The sequence below is a fragment of the Ciconia boyciana genome, chromosome 3 (assembly GCF_034638445.1).
Source record: "Ciconia boyciana chromosome 3, ASM3463844v1, whole genome shotgun sequence".
Classification (NCBI taxonomy): Eukaryota; Metazoa; Chordata; class Aves; order Ciconiiformes; family Ciconiidae; genus Ciconia; species Ciconia boyciana.
In genome coordinates, this window is record NC_132936.1 from 36,006,482 (window position 1) to 36,028,330 (window position 21,849).

The 21,849-nt window shown below is 40.7% G+C and overlaps 1 protein-coding gene across 8 annotated transcripts in view; it reads right to left on the bottom strand.

The window, feature by feature from the left end:
- COL12A1 (collagen type XII alpha 1 chain) overlaps nt 1-21,646 on the bottom strand; it is a 106,009-nt gene extending 84,363 nt beyond the window's left edge. For 3 of the 8 annotated variants that reach the window (XM_072855307.1, XM_072855305.1, XM_072855306.1), the window contains exons 1-12: nt 21,222-21,592; nt 18,509-18,616; nt 11,152-11,268; nt 10,243-10,386; nt 9,278-9,334; nt 7,757-8,020; nt 7,479-7,643; nt 6,838-7,011; nt 5,717-6,007; nt 4,895-5,497; nt 3,232-3,504; nt 663-935 (exon numbers count right to left, since the gene is read on the bottom strand). In XM_072855307.1, coding sequence (XP_072711408.1) covers nt 663-935; nt 3,232-3,504; nt 4,895-5,497; nt 5,717-6,007; nt 6,838-7,011; nt 7,479-7,643; nt 7,757-8,020; nt 9,278-9,334; nt 10,243-10,386; nt 11,152-11,268; nt 18,509-18,581 — 2,434 coding nt within the window. In that variant the 5' untranslated portion in view covers nt 18,582-18,616; nt 21,222-21,592. Of the gene's footprint in view, nt 1-662; nt 936-3,231; nt 3,505-4,894; nt 5,498-5,716; nt 6,008-6,837; nt 7,012-7,478; nt 7,644-7,756; nt 8,021-9,277; nt 9,335-10,242; nt 10,387-11,151; nt 11,269-18,508; nt 18,617-21,221 lie in introns of all 8 variants that reach the window. The other 5 variants (XM_072855302.1, XM_072855303.1, XM_072855304.1 and 2 more) reach the window with 5 other exon arrangements.
- Nucleotides 21,647-21,849: the final 203 nt, after the last annotated feature.

The window sequence follows — 21,849 nt, forward strand, 5'->3', positions numbered from 1 at the left end:
AAGATCCACGTTGAAGTCACTGTCTGCAGAATCAAGTCAAAGATCACCAGTGAAATGTGAAATTAACACATTATGGTTTCCTACAGAGTTCTTTTTGATGATAGTTTTTCTGGTTTCTAATATTTAAAATCTCAGTGAAGTTTCACCAGTGACCAGGACATTCGTAATGTCTCTGTACTCTTTGGATTTTGTTTAGTAAGACATGATACCTGTTAAAGGATCATGCATTTTCATACAAGTTCAGGCTACAGTGATAACTTTGGTAAATTAAATGTTTAATTCATTCCTTGCTAGCCATTCAGAACAAAGTGCGAACAAGGTCTGAATTTGCTGAAAAGAAATATAATTTATATCATTGACAATACGAAGAATTATTAGGACAATTAATTAAACATACTAGTAGATTCGTCACCCAAGTTACCTTGCCATATTAGGTGTTGCAGGTTCAATATACTATATTTATTTTAAAATGAAACATTATGATTTTGATAAATTATATTGTCTTAAATTACCTCTCAACTAGGCTTGAGCAATTTTATAATTCCCTGTTCATCTCGGATAATACATATGGCAAATATGGGTTATTCTCTTTTCAGTATGAATATGTCAGCATGCAGGGAGTTCTTCTCAAGCTTACTACATTCACATCATTGATCATGTACCTTCATCAGTTTTTGCATATCCATTCAGCGAATTTCCAGGCCCAGACTGATACTCAGGAATAACAGAGACTTCATATCTTGTATCTTGGATCAAGTTCTGCAGAGTAGTTGATCTATCATTTGCTGAGACAGTCACTTGTCTCCTTTCTCCTCCAGAAAGTGGTCTATATACAAGCCTGTACCGTAGGACATTTCCTGGAGCTGGAGTCCAGCCAACTACAAAGCTATCAGTAGTTTCATCTGTTATCCTCAAGTTTCGAGGAGCACCTTTAACTACAAAAAAATATACACATATAATTTGTAAATATTTGCTTTTAATCAAGCAGTATCTGAAGTGAAACCATTCCAACCATTCTGTTAGCTCATCCATTTTAACAAAACAACAGCTTATATTGCCCTCCCATTGTTTTAAGGTACACAAACCATAAGTCTTTTCTGAAAATCTAGGGCCAGAGTTACAATCAGCAGTGTAACAAAGTTGTCCCCAAAAGTACATTAATCCCAGTTTATACAACTGCTTCTGAAACTTAAGACAGTCTGACTGCGTTTAGTGGTAACAGTAGAACTGAACTGTGCAAGGAATGTTTGGGTATAGTGGGGAAATTTCTTAACACAACAGATCACACAGGTTTCTTTGCTGTGGCCATTTGCTTCTGCACTGCCTCCATTTACAGATAGTTGTCAGATACACCTGACTACACACAGGCAGCTCTCCTATTTTAAAGAAACAATGAAGGTAAATGCAACAGGAAAAAAAAATCACCAAAACAATTCTATTTCTTTAAGTTAAATTTTTACAACAAAAAATATATTCATTGCAATATGAGTTGCATCTAATGTTTAAAAAAGGCTTCTGAATTAAGTCTCAAACTCAGAGACAAGAAATAGCCTGTTATCCCAGAAATTAAGGAAAAACTGTGGTGAATCATTTAACCTAGCCTGTTCCTTGACAAAAGACATAGCAGCTCAGGTCACTTCATATGAACTCAGTGGGCACACCAAAGAAGGACTTGACTCTTCCAACAAACATTAAGATCTACTGTACTGCAAGTTGCCTAGCAGCATGTAGCATAGTCTTTTAGGCAAAAAAAAGTTTCGTTTTTTATTGTTTATTAACTAAAGCATAATTCAACTGGAATGTTATAGGCCAAAAGCATTGTTCTTCAGTGTTAAACTACAGATCTGTTAAGAGTGGATCAATTAATAATCCTAGCTCTAAAGAAACAAACTTGTTTCCTACTAATCAGAAACACAATACTCAATTTCAAATTCTTTAAAAGCCTGAAACCAAAGTTAGTTGCCAAGAAAGCTGTCTAGCCCAAATTGTTAGCTAGATCTGCATGGAGAGCTGCTGATGTTTACATGATTGCAGAAGAACTCTGTCTTCTCAGACATGTTGGGATTTCATCAGATCAAGATACTGACAATTATTTAAGGCCGTATCAGTTACAACATGGGAACATCAATTATTTTTATTAAAGTTATTCCTTCTCCTTTCCCTTACAATCACAAGCTACATATTCTATCAGCCAAGAGTTTGTTTTCCTAAAGGAAAGTTATGTGTGGCCAAAACATTCTGACTGGTACAGTCATGGAAATATGCACACCAACAGTGAAACCTGTATCTTCCAAACTTAACATCCAAACTAAGCTATTTTATAAATGTGTATTTCTATCAGTCCTAAGAGGAAAGAGCAATTAACAAATTTCCATGTTGTTTCTTTTGCTCCCTTGGAACCATTTACGTCACCAAAGGTCACAAATGACAGCATGGAATAATGAAAAAGAGTGGATCAATATTTTAAAAAGCATGATTTAGACTAGACTGAGTATTCAACTCCTGGAATAGAAAATCAAATTTACTGTCATCCATCTCCTTTAAATCAGTGGAAATGCATCGTGGCAACTCTATAAAGAAAAAGTGTAGCTACCATGCTTAAATTTACAGCCATTGATCACATAAACTCATATTAACATCAGTGGAAGTTTTGAATCAGTAAGAGTTACTGGATCAGACCCATGAAGTTCTGATGAGAAACAGCTGACCAAAAACACAGGCCCCTTTAAGCCTATGGTATATAAAACAGAATTTCTATTAATGTAAGTTAGATGTAGACACAATAAATTACATAGGTACATGCTTGACTTTAAATGTATTAAAGTCAGCATGTATTCCAGCATCAGTTATAATTATTGAATAGAATAGAATAGTTCAATTGGAAGGGACATACAATGATCATCTAGTCCAACTTAAGTGTATATTAAGATACACACATGCCAATGAATTTACTATTGACAACACAACACTTCATTTGAAAATAGGCCACTGCAGAGAAAGACAGCATCCATTCAAGTTTCAGGGAAAATAAAATCCAATCTTAACAATTTAATGTTGGCCTATTGTTAGAATTTTATATCTTTACTAAATGCACCGAGAGACAATAATGGTTATTCTCATCCTGCTCCTCAGCCTTAGCTGGCTCTTCCACATACACCCATTTCTCTCAATTAAGCTAATTCTTATTTTAACATATGGCTCTTTTGTGTCTGAGAATAATGGGAAGCCTACCTTCTAAAGTGGTTTCCTCTCCATCCAAGGGAGGGCCATCACCATCTTCATATTCAGAAATCACACTGACTGCGTAAGTAGTTTCAGGTAGCAAGTTGGTGAGAACTGAGCTAGTACTTGAAGCTGGTACTGAAACAATGAATTCATCTCCACCGACTGCTACTTTATATTTAATGAGATAGGACAAAACCTCAGATCCAGCTGGAGACCAGCTCACTCTGAAACTGTCAGATGTTACATCAGAAAAGACCATATTCTTTGCAGGTACGTAAGCTGTATGGAAATAAAAACGCACAGATGAGGCATACTTGCTAGAATATTTTTTAACACAAAATCTCTAAAATAAATGAAAAATGTCTCTCAATAACTTGATTTATTCTAATTGAACAGATATTTTGTTGCACATGCAACAGTATTTGTTTTCTATACTTGCTTATAGCTGTCAAATTTCATGAAGATCGTATCTACGTTGTCTCAAATCATATGACAATGAGTAAAAGCACCAATTCAGTGATTTCTAGATCAAATTAGAACAGTCCATCTAAAAAAATGTACTTATGAAAACTCAAGTTAGAATCTGATAATCAAGTTGGGTTCCCTCTTTCATATGTCCCATGAACAGCAATAACATTATGCCCTCAATGGGAACTAAGAATCCTTGGTTTTTTGCAGATCTAGATTAGAAATAGGACAAAATAAATCCTAGTATTTTTTCAGGAATGGAGTCAAAGGGGAAACAAGGAACTTGACATGAGGCACAAACACAAACCTGACATCCTGGGCTTGTTTTGGTTGGCCTAGTCAGCCTAACAGTGGGGATGTTAAGACTGCTTGAGCCCTCTAAAACAAAGGCTGCTTTGCTGGTTTGTTCCTCAAAGCTATCCTGAAACAAAAGGCTTATTTTTAAAGAGAGTGGGGTTTTCAATACTGGGGACTATTCAATGTTAGTGTTCTACTAAACATAGGTAGGGACACTGAGGGTGCAACTAATCATAAGTAACTTTAACTGACCAAAAGTTGGTCATTTAGAAATCTTTTAAATATTAAACATTATCCAAGCTCGCCCAATTTGGATGCATGTGAAGACTTTCATGTGCTACTTCATTTTAGTCTTTACAGTTGGATTGAGATTAATACCACCTAGCATCTACTGTCTCAAATTGTCTTGTCTAAGCCCATTTCAGAGGGCCATTCATTTTACCCTAAAAATTTATCAAATCACCCTCTGGAGGTGTCAGCATTGCTCCACTGCCTTTGAAATTCTAAAAGACAAGCTTAAACTAGCTACCTCATTTTGGACAGCGAAAGAAGAAAGGCCCTAATAAGTAACTGTTTTACTCAAGACATTGAGTGTAAGAGTAGAGCACATCCACTAGGTTATTCCAGATAGACACACACTTTAATAACTTTCTAGGTACCTAGGAGGGGAGGGAAAAAAAGTATTTCTCCAAGAATTTTTTCATCTCCATTTGTCCATTAATTTCACCCATTGCTTTTAATACATTTGAAAATGAGAACCAAATCCCCAGTTATTAAAAATATCATTTGTATATGGACAATTTCATCAGTATGAATTCTTTAGGTAACTACAAGCACAAAACATTGGTTCAGATCTTTTTTCATTGCATTTTCTATGTTTCTCTAAGTAATAGCAGTTACTTACATTTTTTCCTTATAGCAGCCAGTTCCTGCTCAATCCGTAGGCAGACAGACTGTGTAAGTTCAAATGATATTCTTTGAAAAGCATCAAAATCTTCCACTGTGTAAACGTGGGTTTCAGCAGGAGGTGATGCAATTGCTTCTAACTCCGTACGCACTGCGTCTTTCACACCAACTGCAAATATTTCTACATCTGCATCCCTCAGCTTTATTGCAGGTTCTTTAAAAGCATCTGATGATTTTCCATCAGTAATAAGAATCATGACTCTTGGCACATTTGGTCTTGATCCTTTGCTGGTAACAAATACTTTCTCCCTGACGTATGTCATCGCTTTGCCTGTGTTGGTAGATCCACCTCTGTAGGGGAAGGTGTTAATAGCATGAATTATGTCTTCCACTCTGTTGTATCTGTTCAAAGAAAACTCCATATGGGGATCTCTGCTGTACTGGACAAGACTTATCTGCACTTTTCGAGGTGATATCTCAAAGCTTTTAACTAACACTTCCAAAAAGGCTCTTACTTTAACAAAATTGGCAATACCAATGCTGTAGGAACCATCCACTAAAAACACAACATCCGCTTTTACATCCACACCACGTGAGCATTCTGTAAAGAAAAAGAATTACCACTATAAACAGATATTCAATAGCCACAGCATTACAATTGCATCTGCAGTTTGTGTATCATACCCTGTTGCTTATAAAGGAAATAAACCATTCTAAGCTGTTTCTCATAAATAATAAAGGTATGATATTAAAAAAAGCATCAGAGGTTTAAACAACAAAAAGCTACCATGTGAAAATAACATAGTAGCTCCTAACTCACCCACTTGAACTTTTACTTGTTGTGTTTTTTCCATTATCGTTATTGGCTCACTGGGGGTCAGTCCTTTCATTGCATAAACATTGATTTGATACTCTGTGTCTGGAGAGAGATCTTTAACATTCAGAGCAGTAGTCTGAGGTCCCACGCTCAGTACATGTTGTTTTCCACCAGCTATCATTGGAATGAACTGCAGCCGATAGCCAGTTATTTGGCTTGTGGATGGATCCCAGGTGATCCTAACAGATTTTGAGGAGATCTGCGTGGCCACCAGATTTGAAGGAGGCTCCACCACTGAAAGAAATCAAATGCAAACCCCAAATTTTTAATTACAATTATAACATATTTTCTAGCACATTTTTATTTCTGGAATAAATGTAGTCATCGTTGCTTAATCTTTACTAAAAATCACCTTTTTTTTTTAGCATAAATAAATAGAAGTGAATTACAGGACAGTCCAAATGGGGCATCAGAGAGAGGGTAGAAATATGAACAACGCATTTGTGGTCCCCTGAGTGTAGTAGAAGTTCCAGGAGAAATGCTGCCTTGCTTTAACACTGTTTCAAACAGAAGTGAAAGCTACACCCACAGAAACACAGTAGAGAGTGTGAAAAAATGCAGACCTGAGCAGAACACTATGACAGTGGAGTCATCTCTGCTGCCATTTTGGTCAAAGAATAACTAGTTACTTAGAACCTTACAGGGCCAGAAAGCTGCAATGATACAGCTTGACGTCTGTGTTTTCTCAGTGTTCTCCAGTTTTCATTCCTTGGTCCTTAACTTATTACATATTCTGCCCCTTCACCAAGCAGTTTTTTTCCCTTTAGTACATTTTTCCATAGAAGTGACGACTGTGTCCAAATTGACTGTATGAGACTCTGATAACTGCACATCATTGTGTTACCCTTGAAACTATGGAATAATGGAGCTATTCCAAATCTAATCCATCACATGTTCTGTTCTCCTGCATTTAAATGCAGAAAGCTGAGCCCTTCTTTTCCACACTTGCTAAATGAGACAACAGATCAAACTCCAGAAGTAAAGCAAAGGAAGCAGGGATAGCTCCTTAAATATGCATCAGAATAAACTGAAGTCAATAAATACATTTATATAAAGTATCTCACCTTCTTCTCCACTAACCAGTTCACCTAGTTGTTCATCAACACCAGAGCACACTTGCAAGATAATTTCATTCTGTATATCCACAATTCCATCAAAATTAGCCACATTGAATACATGCTTCAGTGAAGGCTGAGATGCAATTAGCTTGAGTTCCTTTGCATCTGCTGCTTTGATTCCTAGAAGTTGCAATAGACAGGACTGTGTTGAGTGGCCATAAAATACAGACACCTGTGAATGCATTCATAAAGTATCAGAACATCCTGGGGTAAAGCTGAGTTTAATTCAGTTCTGTCTTCTGTCATTATCAATAATCAAACTACAAAATAATAGTTAATGCAATGAGGTGACATACTTCATTTTCAACCTGAGAAAATAATACGGTGTCTTCAATAAGGCCAAGGTTGAAACTATGCTTGTCAGTCATCTTAAACTCCATGTAGGAGCTACAGAATTACTAACAAATTAACACAAATGGTATCTTCTGCTCTGGAGGGTGCAAATGACCCATTTCAAGGCATACCCATGGAAACAGTGGCATACATACATAGCAAAACATAGCAAAATTCTTGAAACACAGAATCTGTAAAACATATAACTTTTTTAGGAATGTTAATCTCTCAATCATTAGAAAAACTCAACGTACCCAAAGAAAAAACTTCAACTCCTATGTTGCGAAGCTCTCTTGCAGGAATTTCTACTTCATCTTGAGCTTTTCCATCCGTAATGACAATTGCTACTTTGGGAAAGCCTTTTCTTGCTCCAGCAGACTCAGTGAAGGTGTTTTGAACCAGGTAATCAATAGCCTCTCCTAAAAACAACACCATAAGTTGTGTTTTATTAGGCTTGAATGAACTAGGATTTAAAACAAATTTGAATTATAAAATGAAATGCTGAATAAACACATATGTGGGAAATCTGTACCTGTCATTGTGTTGCCACCTTTGTAAGGTATCCTTTTAATTGCATCAATAAGATCACTTCTTCTGAAATACTGATTTAAATTGAACTCTGTTCTTGTATCTGAACTGTACTGAACAACTCCAACTCTCGTCTTTTCTTCCCCAATGTCAAAAGCTGATACAAGGGCAACCATGAAGTCCAGAATATATTTGAAGTTATTTCTCCCTACACTCCATGAACCATCTACCAGGAAAACTAAATCTGTCATTGCACTTATGGAGCATCCTGGAACACACACACAAAAAAATCTCTGTTAGCAAATGATCAATTGCATTCTTACAAATCAGTGAGAAATGTCTGACAGAAACTTAGTAGGTAAAAGCCAAAACAAACAGATATTTAATAGATCGATATTCTTATCTGGAATATCTTACGTGGGGAAGCATTTTTCACGTAAGTGAACACCCATATGAGCCTTCTAGCTGCCATTACCAATAGAGATCTGTCACCTAGTTACTCAGTTTTGAGACACCTATCATGCTATTCCACAAGATCTGTTATGACACAGCAGATGAAAACTCACATATAAAACTTTTTGCAACAATTTGATGTTCTGGGAATGTTTCATGTTGTTACCAGTTCTGCTTTGCATCTTTATCTCCCCATAATAGCTGTACAGGTTCTTCTGCAATGCCTTGTATCCACAGCACAATGTCTTTTGTTAATAGGACCAAGACACTCATGGACTTGCTCAGATTAGTTGCATGAAATTCCTAGTTTCAGTACCAACTTTGCACCTTGTCCTGGTTTCAGCTGGGATAGAGTTAATTTTCTTCCTAGTAGCTGGTATAGTGCTGTGTTTTGGATTTAGTATGAGAATAATGTTGATAACATGCTGATGTTTTAGTTGTTGCTAAGTGGTTTTTACACTAGTCAAGGACTTTTCAGCTTCCCATGCTCTGCCAGGTGCACAAGAAGCTGGGAGGGAGCACAGCCAGGACAGCTGACCCAAACTGGCCAAAGGGCTATTCCATACCATATGACATCATGCTCAGTATATAAGCTGGGGGGAGTTGGCCGGGGAGCAGCAATCACTGCTCAGGGACTGGCTGGGCATCAGTCAGCAGGTGGTGAGCAATTGCATTGTGCATCAATTCTTTTGTACATTCTATTATTATTATTATTATTATTATTATATTCTTCCTTTGCTGTCCTATTAAACTGTCTTTATCTCAACCCACAGGTTTAACTTTTTTTTTTCCCGAATGTCTGCCTCATCCCAATAGGGTGGGGGAGTGGGGGACCGAGCCGCTGTGTGGTACTTAGTTGCCGACTGTGGTTAAACCACAACACACCTTATTCTTTCAATGTGGCTATAAATTCCTTTCATCCCAGTCCCTTCCCAAGTTTTCTTAACTGGACAATTTTACAAGTTAACTTTATTGCTAGGTAACACAGGAACACAGTTTAACTTTATGGGGCCCTAGAGCCAGATGTCACATCTCTAAAATGTCAGATAAGTTGAAAGACAAAACACCTTACTTTGTAATTGAGCCTCAACCTTCTTTTCCTCTGGTATCCCCGGACCACCTGTCTGAACTGCACAGAATACAACATAGAGAGAATTAATGGAGGAAATCAGGTTAAATTTATTAACATCAAAGAAAAGCATGTAGGGAATTAGAAACACAAATCTGACAAGTCTCAGAACATGAAAACATAAATTCAAGTTATGAATACATCACCTGTACTTACAGATTTGAGAACATAGCATTCAGGGCAAGACAAAATACAGAAAATGCAAATAATTAAGAATGCTCTGTATTTGTACATCTTGTACAGCAATTTCCTGAAAGTAACTGCAACATCCATGGATGAAATACCAATATTACCCCTTTCTAACACATAGGGGAACTCATCATAAGTAATTTTCCTGTGGTTGTTTGGGAAGCCTGAGACATGCAACAAAATGTGTCATAGAAGATAGTCTGCTGTGCTTAACATTTTTATTTAATTAGATTTATTTTATGCTTTATTTAATTATTAAATATAAATTATAAAAATTAAAATTCCATATTTTATTATGCATATAGACATATTGTGTCACATTTTATTGTTTGAGGAAGGTAGTTTGCTTTTTTGTTTCCCCACACACAGGAAGTTGGTCAGATTAATTTGCTACTGAGGTCAATGAGAGTCTTCCCCTTGACTTCAGCAGATGCAGTTTATAGGAATGAGGTTTAGCTCAAAAGAACCAGTGGCCTCCTGCAAAGAATTCTATAGGGGTTGGCAGACACGATATATCCGTGTTAGTCTCCTCTTATCTCTTGCAAATTATCTCTGCTTCTACTAGGAATTATGGTTAATGGAAAAAGGCTGTTCAGACAGCTACATCTGATCAGAATTTAGGTATGTGGCAATTTCGCTGAGGAACTGGAACAAAGCCAAGTTTTGTGAATGACCACTGTTATCTTACTTGGTTTTCTAATTGTATTACAGGTACTTACTTGTCAGTTGGCCAAAAACAGGTAGACTCTCCTCTCTTTCATCATATGAAGCTATTGATACAACATACTCTATATCAGGTATGAGATCTGATAAGATAGTTTGGGTAGTGCTAGGTGAAAGGGTAAATTCTTTAGTAGGCCCATCTGCAATAAATATATAAAACAGTTAATGCAGCCTTTAAATCCAGTAATATCAATGACAATTTAATCATAAACAAAAAGAAGAAAATGCAACAGAGAACAATCTAAAATCCATTGATAATTTTAGAACAATACACTTTCTTTTTTCCTGAAGCATGAATTTGGAAACATGAAACTTCAAACTAACCTGTTTTCAATAGTGAACAAAATTACTGAAGTGTTTAATAAGTTCCAGGAAATTTGAAACTTAAAATGCACATACAAAATGTACTATCATCTAACAAATCATGGTCCGGTTCTGATTCAATATCACTTTTACACTGATTATTTCTCAAAGTGGAAGAGAATAATGGGTGTCTTAAACAGCCATTATCAGGCAGTTGTACGACATCACTGCATCAGTACCTGACACATGCAATGTTTCCCCTCGGAGAAGTACTTGAATGAAGTGCAATACAATTCCTTAACTTTAAGGTAAAAGCATAGAAGAGGAGCAGAGTGATGATTCTACCTTCTTTTTGCTCCTTGCAAAGGAAAGGCATCCAAAACTTGTTACTTGCAGTCCCCAAAGGGTAAACATTACGGCAAGAAAAACTAACTTGGAACAATCACTCTTGCTTCCTGCATGCCCTTTGCTACTACCAAGTCTTGATCACAAACTTCAGAAAGATGTTAATAGCTACTCTCATACCTAAGTTAGACATAAGCGAAAATAAACCCAAGTTTTCCAAAACTGTAATGACATAACAAAAATTTTACAGAACTCACCATTTGTTGGAACCACAGTTATCCTGTAACCCACTATTGCATCTGGTGGCCTTTTCCATGACATTTGAACATTATGTTCATCTATAATTGTAAAATTCAAGTCTGATGGTGGATTAACTGCAAAAGATTTATACCGGGTGGATGTTTAAAAGTTTGAACAAGCTTTGGCAAGTGAATAAATAAAATAATGTTGAGCAAAGCTTACTAAAATTGTCTTTGCATAAATTTGTTTCCAACAAATATAAAGATATGTTGTTGGAAAGAGTAAAATAAAAGCTGACAAAATATGACAAAACATCAAAGAGTATACGCATTACAGAGGACAGCACAGAACATATGTTTCTTGAGTTGCCAAGACATTCAAGAATGGCCAGCAAAATCAAGCACAATAGAAAACACGTTTGGATACATGTACAATGAGTTCACAGATAATCACCACATATGCAAACATTTCACATAACAATTAAAGGAAATTTTTTTACATGCTGGGTGCAATCCGTACAAGCATGCCAAATCACAACCTGCTTACAATATCATGAGATCATTTAGGACATTGAGAACCCAGTACTCTTCTTAATTAGACATCAAAGAATTGATCAGCTTTTTAATATAGTCTCTGCATGGTCATATTTCTTATCAATTTCACTGAATCTAGAAACTTGGCAGAGAAAAAATATTTTAAAGAATACAGGAAAAGATTGGACACTTAATGTTCAGTAATACAATTTCTGTTAGGGTCTAGGTATGAATATACATGTAAAATGTATATCAGTAGTAATAATATACTGATGTGTCGTTTTATTTCAAAATATGGAGAGCTCCACCCCTTTGTTCCTAGAAGCCACTAAAATGACATAACTTTGCATATGGCTGCAGAGGATTCAGGAACTAAGGGGATAATAAATGGGGTTAGTAATGGTTGCAATTTGCTGAAATATTTGAGCTGATGTGAAAGTTCACAAAAATAAGATTCTACCTGTTTACACCAGATTGCTGTACAATTTCAAAGGTGTAAACTATTGTTTTCATGTTCCCTTTGCAGCAGGTGTACCCATACTAGTAGCGGCATTTTAACATAAAATGCCAGTATGGTTCCAAACAACACAATGGTTAATTATGAAAAGACAACATCAAAATCTATTTATGGACATTTATTTTACAGAATTTATAGAAAACAGCAAAGAAGGCACCAGTGATCTGAACAAATGACTGCAAATAAAACTTGTAGGAGCTGATGACAGAAGTAACTGAACAGTACAGAAAGAAATAGTTTACATACGCTATTTTGCAGCATCATGCATATGTAAATGAAATGTTGATTATTATTTTTTTAGCTTCCCACGATGGACAAAAGCCTCCATGTACAAGGTTTATTACACAAAGACGTTTCATAAATATTTTATAATGATATTCTCTTTGTAAAATTGTCATGCTTATTCATGCAGTATTTTACTGACTCACTGTCAGTGCATGGTAGGTGTATTATATATTATTGTTTAAATAGTTCTACAAAGTAAGATTAGATTCAGCCATACTTTCCTTAACTACTGTGAGACTGTTTTGCAGGCATTTTTAATAGACAGATCTTCTCTGTTTCATGGAAGATCTCCGTCATATGTCAGATTTTGTTTTGGATTTGAATGTAATTTAAAGAGCAGATAAAGAAATAAATGCTAGAATGTATACTTATGAAAGACACTGTCCAATTGCAATAAGTAATACTGAGCTCAAAAAAACTGGTAACCAATTGTGTAGGCATTTTTTTCCCTTTAATTTACTGTAATTTCCAACCATAGGATAATATGGCTTTGTAATACTGTGATACAATAGATACACTAGTGCTGAAGTAAATGTTATTTTTCCTATTGTCCATACACAGGCAGTGAGATTAGACCATTAACCTGCATGCACAGTTTATTCATCATTTGGTTTATGAGTATCACAATGCTAGAGACAGCAAGGTAGTTACTTAGTATCAAAATCATGCAACACATGTTAATAGTAAAATACATTTAGGTGATAAGAATATCATTATAAAATATGGTTTCAGTAGCAATGGCTCAGGACAAATTTAATGCAAAGGCAGAGACAACTGACCTGAGCATGCTTTTAAAAAAAATTCAGTACATGGAAAAAATAGCGCCACCAACCTTGCAAGTAAATTGGCATGTTGCAGCAGAGACTTTAGGCTTTAACTGCTGAAGGACAGCAGCAGCCCAACTTGTTGATATCCAAATGACCGGATTCCAGATAAACTGAAAAAACTGACTGTGAGGAAAAGTCTTTAACATTTTAAAGGATTTTAATCCATTTTATGAAAATTCAGATGTGGATCTTGGCAGGTACAAGAATAGTACATCAATACATAAGTGATGTATCCGTTCGTCCAGGTGTTCACAGCCTTTTAGAACAATGGTGTTGCAGGGGACCTCAGAAAGTCCCCTCGTCCATCCCACAGCCAAGACATGATCAGCCACCCCATGTCATTCCTGACATGTTTGCTCAGATCATTCTCAAAGACCTCCACTGTTGGCAAGACTGCCAGCTTCCCACGGAAATTACTCCAATGCTTCACGCCCTTTATCATCATAAAGTTATTCCCGACACCTAACCCCAGTCTTCATTGCTGCAGTTTAAATCCATTCATTCTCAACCTATGGCTGGCTTATTAAACCAAAGCACTGAATGGTTTTCCCATTGAAATCCAAAAAGGAACCTTGCCTGAGTGAAAAAAAGCCACTTTGGATCCAGTGTCATCAAAAAGTCTTCTGGATGGCCTGTGAGCTTTTGATACTCAAACAGAACCTCCATGGACCTTCACGTGGGTCAGATTTCACCCATGTGAAACCAGCTGCAGGATGAAGATCAAACCATGGTCATATGGTGGAGAGCAGTAAGTCGATCTGAAGTACAGCAGAATGTTTAGATGATAAAAACCTTATTGCAATAATCAAAGAGGACAACTGTTACTCCACCTTATTAAAATTCTTCTTCCAGTAGGGAATTCACCAATGGAAAAATAATACATCTGCAATATGGAACCAGACCAGACTTCTAGGAATAAAATGCCCCTGGTTGTGGTGGGAGTTTGTCCCATTACAGGGACAAACCTTAAAACTCCACTCTACAAAGGCTTACATGTGATCGCAGCTTTACTCAAGCAAACAGTCTTGATGTCGAGCTACTTGCATAAGTGAAGTTGCGCATATGCTTACAGTGTAGTGACAGTGCTGATCAGTCTGATCCTGTGTCAATCAAAATCCAGGCTAAACCCCTCACTGACTTGTCAAGGTACAGGATCATGATCGTAACATGTGATGGTATTATAGTATTGCCTTAATACAGTGATTCCACTGTTGATGTACAGAAATGTATGGCTCCCCTACAGGTTTCCAGGGTAGTAAAAAAATATCTTACTCTATGACAATAATGTTTACACAGTGTTAATTTCCACCACTCTTAGAACTATGATATGATAATTTCCTCAATCAGATATCGTATTTTATGCACCACAAAAGAAAAAAAACCAGACATAATATACTTAATCCATTGCCACTCCTTGTGTTATATACATGTATAATAACAGTATATTTTCTGAAACAAAAAATATAGAGCAAGGCATCTTTCTCATGCTATGTATGTCTTATACTAGCTTGTATTACTTAACAGGTAACGCAAACCTAATACACAAAAGTCTACAGCTTTTTACAGATAATACCATGTGACTGGTAGAGGATCCCAATGAGTATCTTAACAAGACAGAAGTAAAATATAATCAGAAGATCAAGCAATTTAAATCTAGAACCAGACTTAAAAGTGCTATAACTTGGAAGTAGCTGCCATCCACAATCCCTATGTGAAACAAAATCTGTAATTTCATCACTGGAAAAAACTCACTATAATTAGCATTCCACTATGATTTCCTCATTCCTTTCCTGTGCCTTTGAAAATCCCTCTGTATTAGGAAACGCAACACACTACACAAGCCATGACATCATCACAGCATTACCTTGAGATTATAACTAACAGATTATTTGCATACTAATCTACTTGGCTTAACTATGACTAAAATAATGAAAAAAATTCTTATCTAGTGAAAGGATATAGACTTCCTCCTGGCTCTTTGTGATCACAGATGGAAAAAATAGTGTGACAGAAAGAAATCTTGACACAAGGACAGGAAGGGAACGCACTGGAGTTCTGCAGTGCTGAACTAAAAAGGCAAGAAAAAACTTAGAGCATGAAATATAGCATTACGCACAAGAAGTTTAAGTTGAGAAAGAGATGTCAGAAGGATTGCAAAATAAAACAAGAAGAATTTCACTATAAAATAAAAGAGCAAAAATGCTAAGCATGGAAACAGATTTTCTTCCTTGTCCAGGGTAAACAACTTCCCCAGTGAAATGCCATGAATGCATTTAGACTATATGTTGGTTTTACCCCCTCTACTGCTATAGTGAATGTCCAACTAGAAACCCCTGCATTGCTGTATGCATCTCTGTAGAAAGGCTGTAACACTATTACTGCAGCTCACTGCCTTGCCAACAGCAGCAGAGCACGGCTCTCACGAAGGACTCGCAGAGCAGCTGTGATGCTGATGAAGAACCAGTTTCATCCTGGAAGATTTAAGAATCTATGAACAGCAGTATCGGATAAACACCAGATCTACTCCCAGGGGAGACTGAAAAATGAAATCGGAAGGAAGGCAGAAAAATAGAACTAAGCTTTTCCTTCCCTCTGCTTTTACTCATCTTCCCGCCGCATATCAACAATCTTCACCACATCAAAATGGCCCTCTTCCTTATCCTCCTCTCACTTTTTCATCCCACCAAGTGTCTACCCACACCTCAGGGAAAGAAAATTCAAACTGCATCTCTTGTGAACACCACAGGGACAGCCAAAGGAACAAAACAAAAAAACAGACAGGACTGACTGGTGGAGGGAGAGCTTTGCCACAGTGTGATTTGAAAGTTGGAAAAATAGACTAAAGGACAAACGTCCACAGAAGAAAGTCAGTTCAGCAGACAGAATTTAAGTTGTAACGATACCAGAACTAAAGTAAATAAGATCCAACATCCAATTTACAAGATTATGCAAAACTGAAGCACAAAATTAAAACAGTACAGGAGGATGACCAGTATAGCGCAAACAAAAAAACACTCTGCAAAAAGCTCTACAAAAGCAGTTCCAACCAGAGCAAGTCCTAAGGTACTCCTAGCTTTGAACTTCCATTTTCAGCACCACTATTTCACGCTACACTTTCTACTCAAGACACTTTTCTGCTCTTACTTCAAAATTCTGGAGCTAGGAGAAGTTTCTCTTAGAAATGTGATTCCTGTAAACTAGGTATTTTATTTAATACACATTTCTGTATGCAGAGTAATGTAAGTCCTGTCCAGGAGCACTCTACAACTCACAAGATCAGGCTTTGTCCACTCTTTTGCTTAGAAATGGCGCATCCTTCAACATGAGATCTAAACAAGCTTGGCCAACTTGTCTGGCAATGCATCTAGTTTCGCTGTTATAAAATAACTGTGTGCTTCTCCAAATATATTTTTGTAGCTTTCTTTAACAGTACTCAAGCTATGACTGGTTTTGTCCACACTATAGCTAAATAAAACACCTTCGCTTACATTTTGAAACAACCTACTCCATACATGTAATCAGTGGTGCAGGACAACAGCAACATTACTCCAGCTCCGAGTGAGCTCCCTCCTAAGATGGGGAAGAACGCACAAACACATCCACTCCCTTCTGCCATCAAAACTGTACACTTTCTCTGCTTTCTCTGGCATGGCAGTCCTGCATTTCAAATGCAACTCTGAAATGACTTCAAATGACCTTTTTTGGTTCCTCAGCCAACAACAACGCAGCACGAGAGGGAGGCAGAAGGCTGATTCTCTCCTAGGGTGACCAGATGTTGTACTACTGGCAGAAATGTCATCCTTTTCCAGAAAGCCAGTCTACTTTACATCTGCATGCCCCAAGCAAGCACTGCTGCAAGGGGGGACAAATGCCTCAGAGTCATCTCTGACATGCTGTGCTTTTAGTAGCCATCAGCCAAGGCGACCAGGTCCAGACACAGGAGCTTGCAGCAGGCCACCATCAGAGAATTTGTTTCCGTTCAATACAGAAAGAGAAGTAGGGGAAAATAACTGAATGATCAGACGCTGGCTTCTGTTTTTTTCCAGTAAATCCGGGGGAGTTCACATCCATTGGCTCGGTTCACCCTACGATGGAGTCAGGTCCCAGAGGTCAGATCAAGTCATTTCAGTGCAGGACGTTTAGCATCTCTATTTCCCCTGGCAGCCACTGCTGGCAGAAATACTGTTACTACCACCAAAGCCACAGAGCTCGCACAGAGGGTGACAGGGGAGGTTGCCCCTGCACTTGCTGCTAATCTGCCAGGGAGGCCATTTTGAGCCTCACTGTGGTGAGTACAGCGTCCACGATGTGTCTCCCCAGGTCTTCATCCCTGCAGCTGGAGGCAAGACACTGCCACAGGCTGACAGGGACCTCAACCTCCAGCAAGATTGGGCTGGGGCCCTGCAAGGAGGAGGAGGAGGAGAAGAAAGGCCTCTTTGGGGGTGACGGCGCCACATGCATGCCAGAGCCTTCCGGCCCCGGCCACCACAGCAAGGCCTGGCCCAGGCCCAGCCACCCTTCAGCGGTGCCCAGGATGGAGGCGGCGGCATCTTCCCGGGGGTGTCCCCCAGGTCAGACCCGCCATGGAGGTTGAAGCGTCCCCAAGGGAGGGTCTGGCCGCCCCAGGGCTCGGCCGGGGGTCGCCCCGCCGAGCAGGGGAGGCCAGTGTGCCGGCAGGCCGGCGGGGCGGAGGCGAGGGGTCCAGCCCGGACAAAACACACAGGCGCAGAGAGCCAGACTCTGTTGGAGCATTTTATTTCAAAGCTGTGGGTTGTCGGGTGGTGGGTTTTCGTTTCCTCTCTCAACATAACTAAACGAGACTCTACAGCACAAAGCCCAGCCATTCTTGGTCCGTCAGCAGGGCAGCGCCACAGGCCCCGGCCATGCGGGGCTGCCCGCCGGCGGCAGCAGTGGCAGCGGGCTCCTCGGGGCGCTGCGCCCGGCTGGCCCGCATCCTGTCTGTGGGTGGTGTGGACAGCACACCAGAGAGACAGAGAGAGGGAGCTACGGTCCGGCTGACTAGCCGGGAGAAACAGAGCACAGAAGGAGCTGGGCAAGGAAGGAGAGGTGTTTCTCTGAAGGAGAGAAAGAGAGAAGGTGAAGTAGTTACACTCAAAAACAGAGAGGGAGAGAGCCGGTAGCTCAAGGCTGGTTGGGAGGTTTGCTGGTCAGCAGGGCACTGGGGGCAAGGGGGCAGGGAGGGGAAGGTTACCTTCAGCCTCGATGGAGGAGAGGAGGGCGGCTGCACACAGAGCAGCGACTGCCGAGCACAGCGCTGTCTTCATTTCTGCCCTTTCAGATCACAACAACATGAATGAATCTGCAGTGATGGGGGGGGGGGGGGGGGAAGGAAAAAGGAGAAGGAAATGATACGCGTGGATTAGAGGACTGCGTGGGTGTATTCATGAAACATAAAAAAGACAAACCGTGGATTTCACTTTGTTCCCTTATCCCCAGCCCCCACCCACGGGACCAGGTTGAAACCTCTAGACTTGAAAGCCATCCAAGACGATGACAGATCTGCATGACTAACTGGAGAGTCTCGTCTCACAATAATGTGGCTTTTGTTGCTGAACCCTTTCCAATCACGGTAAGCACATGCAGCTTTAACCTAGTTGGGGTTAATTTGATCAGGGAAGCACAGTGAAGATCCGTGCCTCCGCATGGGCAGGAGCCAGGAGGGAGCTCCATGACTTCATCGCTAAGTGTGATGATAGCTAATTCAGAGGTCATTCCTGCCTTGGATCAACTAAATGTCTCTTTCAGCTGGGGATTTTATTCGGCTCTTTTTTCATAACTGTTGAAGCGCTTAGTTAGCTGTGTTTTAGTGGTCTCAAGGCAGTTTGGAAACTGTAATAAAACTTTTTTTGAGGGGTTCTGCCTACGAATGTGCTATTCTTCCTTTCTAGAAGGTCTGAAATAGATTATACAGAAGTGTGTGTAACACACAACTGAAACCTGACACGTCTGTCTAGCCATGATGTTTCAACATCTGATAATTCATTTACACGTCCTGAGAGAAAACAGATTTAAGAAACACTATAAAAAGCAAGCAGGCAAAAGAGTCTCGCAATCACTGCAGGTTGTCTAGCAAAATAGATGGGATTAGGCCAAGTTAGTGGTTCCTAGCTGCAAGCAGCTATACCTTCATAACTATATGCTCTAGGTAATGTCAAATCACTCCCAATTACTCCAGCAAAACTTCCAAATTATTTCCTTGTCTAAGTAAAGGCTAATATGAATAGTCCTCTTCGCATATGCATGTAAGTGTTTCTAAAGTTTGGGGGTTTCTATCTCGGGAAGTAGGGGAGGGGTAATTTGTTTTAATAAAGTCATAAATGCATCATATATCATAATTAGGCTGGAGGAAAGAGAATTCCAAAAGCAATTAGGCAACAGATTTTATCGGGAAGGTGACAAGAGCAAAACAAAAGAAAAATACATAAATCATTAGTCCGCAGAAACAGCTGAAGGGGAAAATAATATTCTTCTGCCATCTAGAGAACAAACCAGCAAGGCACATTTAGTGGGTAGACGCTACGGAGATCCAGGAATTTCCCAGTTACTGACACTGAACTTAACAGGCTTCTGCCGGGCAGCTGTATATAGTTGCCTTAGCCAAATGCCTTTACTGCGCATAAAAATACCAAGAGCTCAAAGGAAAACTAAGCAATGGTTTCAGTCCAATGGTACCTCCAGCGGGTAAACACTACAGTAATATTGACCGTAACAACTCCCTGACACTAACACAAGAAAGACCAAGGTTAGCATTAAATTGTCCCGAGAGCTCCAAAATCGTATCACTGCTCTGCGTGGGAAACGGCTGTCCCTGAGCACATCTACTGCAGTCTGCAGCAAGTTTAAGGATCGCCTAAACTCAATGTAACCGGACTTTTGTCCCAGAAATCTTGTGTGAGCTTGGAGTGCCATCTTTTGATCCTTTTGAAGAGCAACAGAAATTAATCATCTCACAAAGGCATCTAGGAGTTCCCTACTGCTGCAGGTCTACCATTCCTGATATACATTTTTCTTTCATGAAACAAAACGTCTCAGCCAAAGCCTTCGTTTGCCCACCTAGAAACACAAACGCTTGGTTTCCTTCTCACAAACTTAGGTGTGTGAAAGCAAGCCTGGAGGTGGCAGAGACAGGGACACAAGCAGGGACACAAGCAGACTTTGTGTCAGGACTAAAGGTTTTCTCATTGATCCTTAGACACCACTTTAAAAAAAACGGGCTTTCACCACTGCCAGTCCAATCTCACACTAATTCAACCTACAAAAGCTTAGCCAAAGCATTTCCAAACTGCGCAGAGCACGACATTTACCACTTTCAAGAATAAAAAAGAACCTAAACGAAAAAAAAAACCCACAGGAAAAACGCACTACCTATCAAAGGCATCGAAAACTGGAAACGGGAGAAAGCATCACCGGCAGCTGCATGCACAAGGGAGGGAAGCGAGAGCTCCTGCCAAAGCCGCAGCGGTAGCGCGCCTGCAGGCGCGCTGGGCGCTGACACCGCGCTCCGCCTGGAGCCTCCGGCCGGAGCGACTGCGGCCGGGCCACCGCCACCTCCACCGCCGCCTCCCCCTGCATCTCTGCCCGGGCACCCGCCCACCGGCAGCGCCCGGGGCCGGCAGCCCGCCGGGCTCCCCCGTACCTTCCCCGGGGCCTGAGCGCCAACAGCCCCCCGGGACGCTCCGCTCTGCGCCTCACGCCTGCAAGCCGGCTCCGACGTGCCCAAGGCGCGCACACAGCCACACGCACACACCCCCTCTTTCCCCCTTCCAGTGTCAGCCCCCAGCCCAGCGCTGTTAATCTCAGCCTAAAGTGCATCGGCAGGGGCTGCGTGCGTGGTGCGTACGGACAGGCAACGGGGGCCGGCCGAGGGGAGGGCAGGGGATCCCCGCTCCTGCGCGGGCACAGACCTTCAGGGGCGGCTGCAAGGTGTCGGGGTGGGTGACGGGGCAGCTCCTCCGGCGGTGACTCCGGCGGTGCCTGCAGCGACAGCCGCAGCCGTCGGACCTGGATAAGGGGAGGAGGAGAAAGGATGAAGCTCCGGGGGCACCTGGTGGAGGGAGCAGCAAGCAGCAGCAGCGGCGAAGGAGGAGCAGAAGCAGCGGCAATAGCTGAGCGCAGAGGAGGCGCCTCGATTACTGTAGCTCCCGATGCGAGGGGTCCGTCTGGGAAGACTTGCCTTCTCCAAGTGGGAAGAGCCTCTTCTCAATCTGCTACTTAATAGAGGGCTGTTCCCAACTCTCAATTTACCCTCGTAAGCGGTTACGAAACTGCAGGGAAGGTGGACTGCTGCCACCGGGTGATATATGCGCTGCTCTGCTCCAGCAAGGAAGGGGATCCACTTCTGGAAACTGGCGCATACCTCCGCGCATTCCTGCGGCATGAGGCGGGCGGCCGCCGCGGCAGCGCGCCCGGGGGCAGGGGCCCGGCCCGCCGCCCCCTCCCTCCCCTCGGATTCCCAAACGGGGGGGGACACGGCAGGGCAGTGGAAAAACTGAGTCCCCGGGCACGGCTTCGAGGGACGGCGGCGCGGAGGGT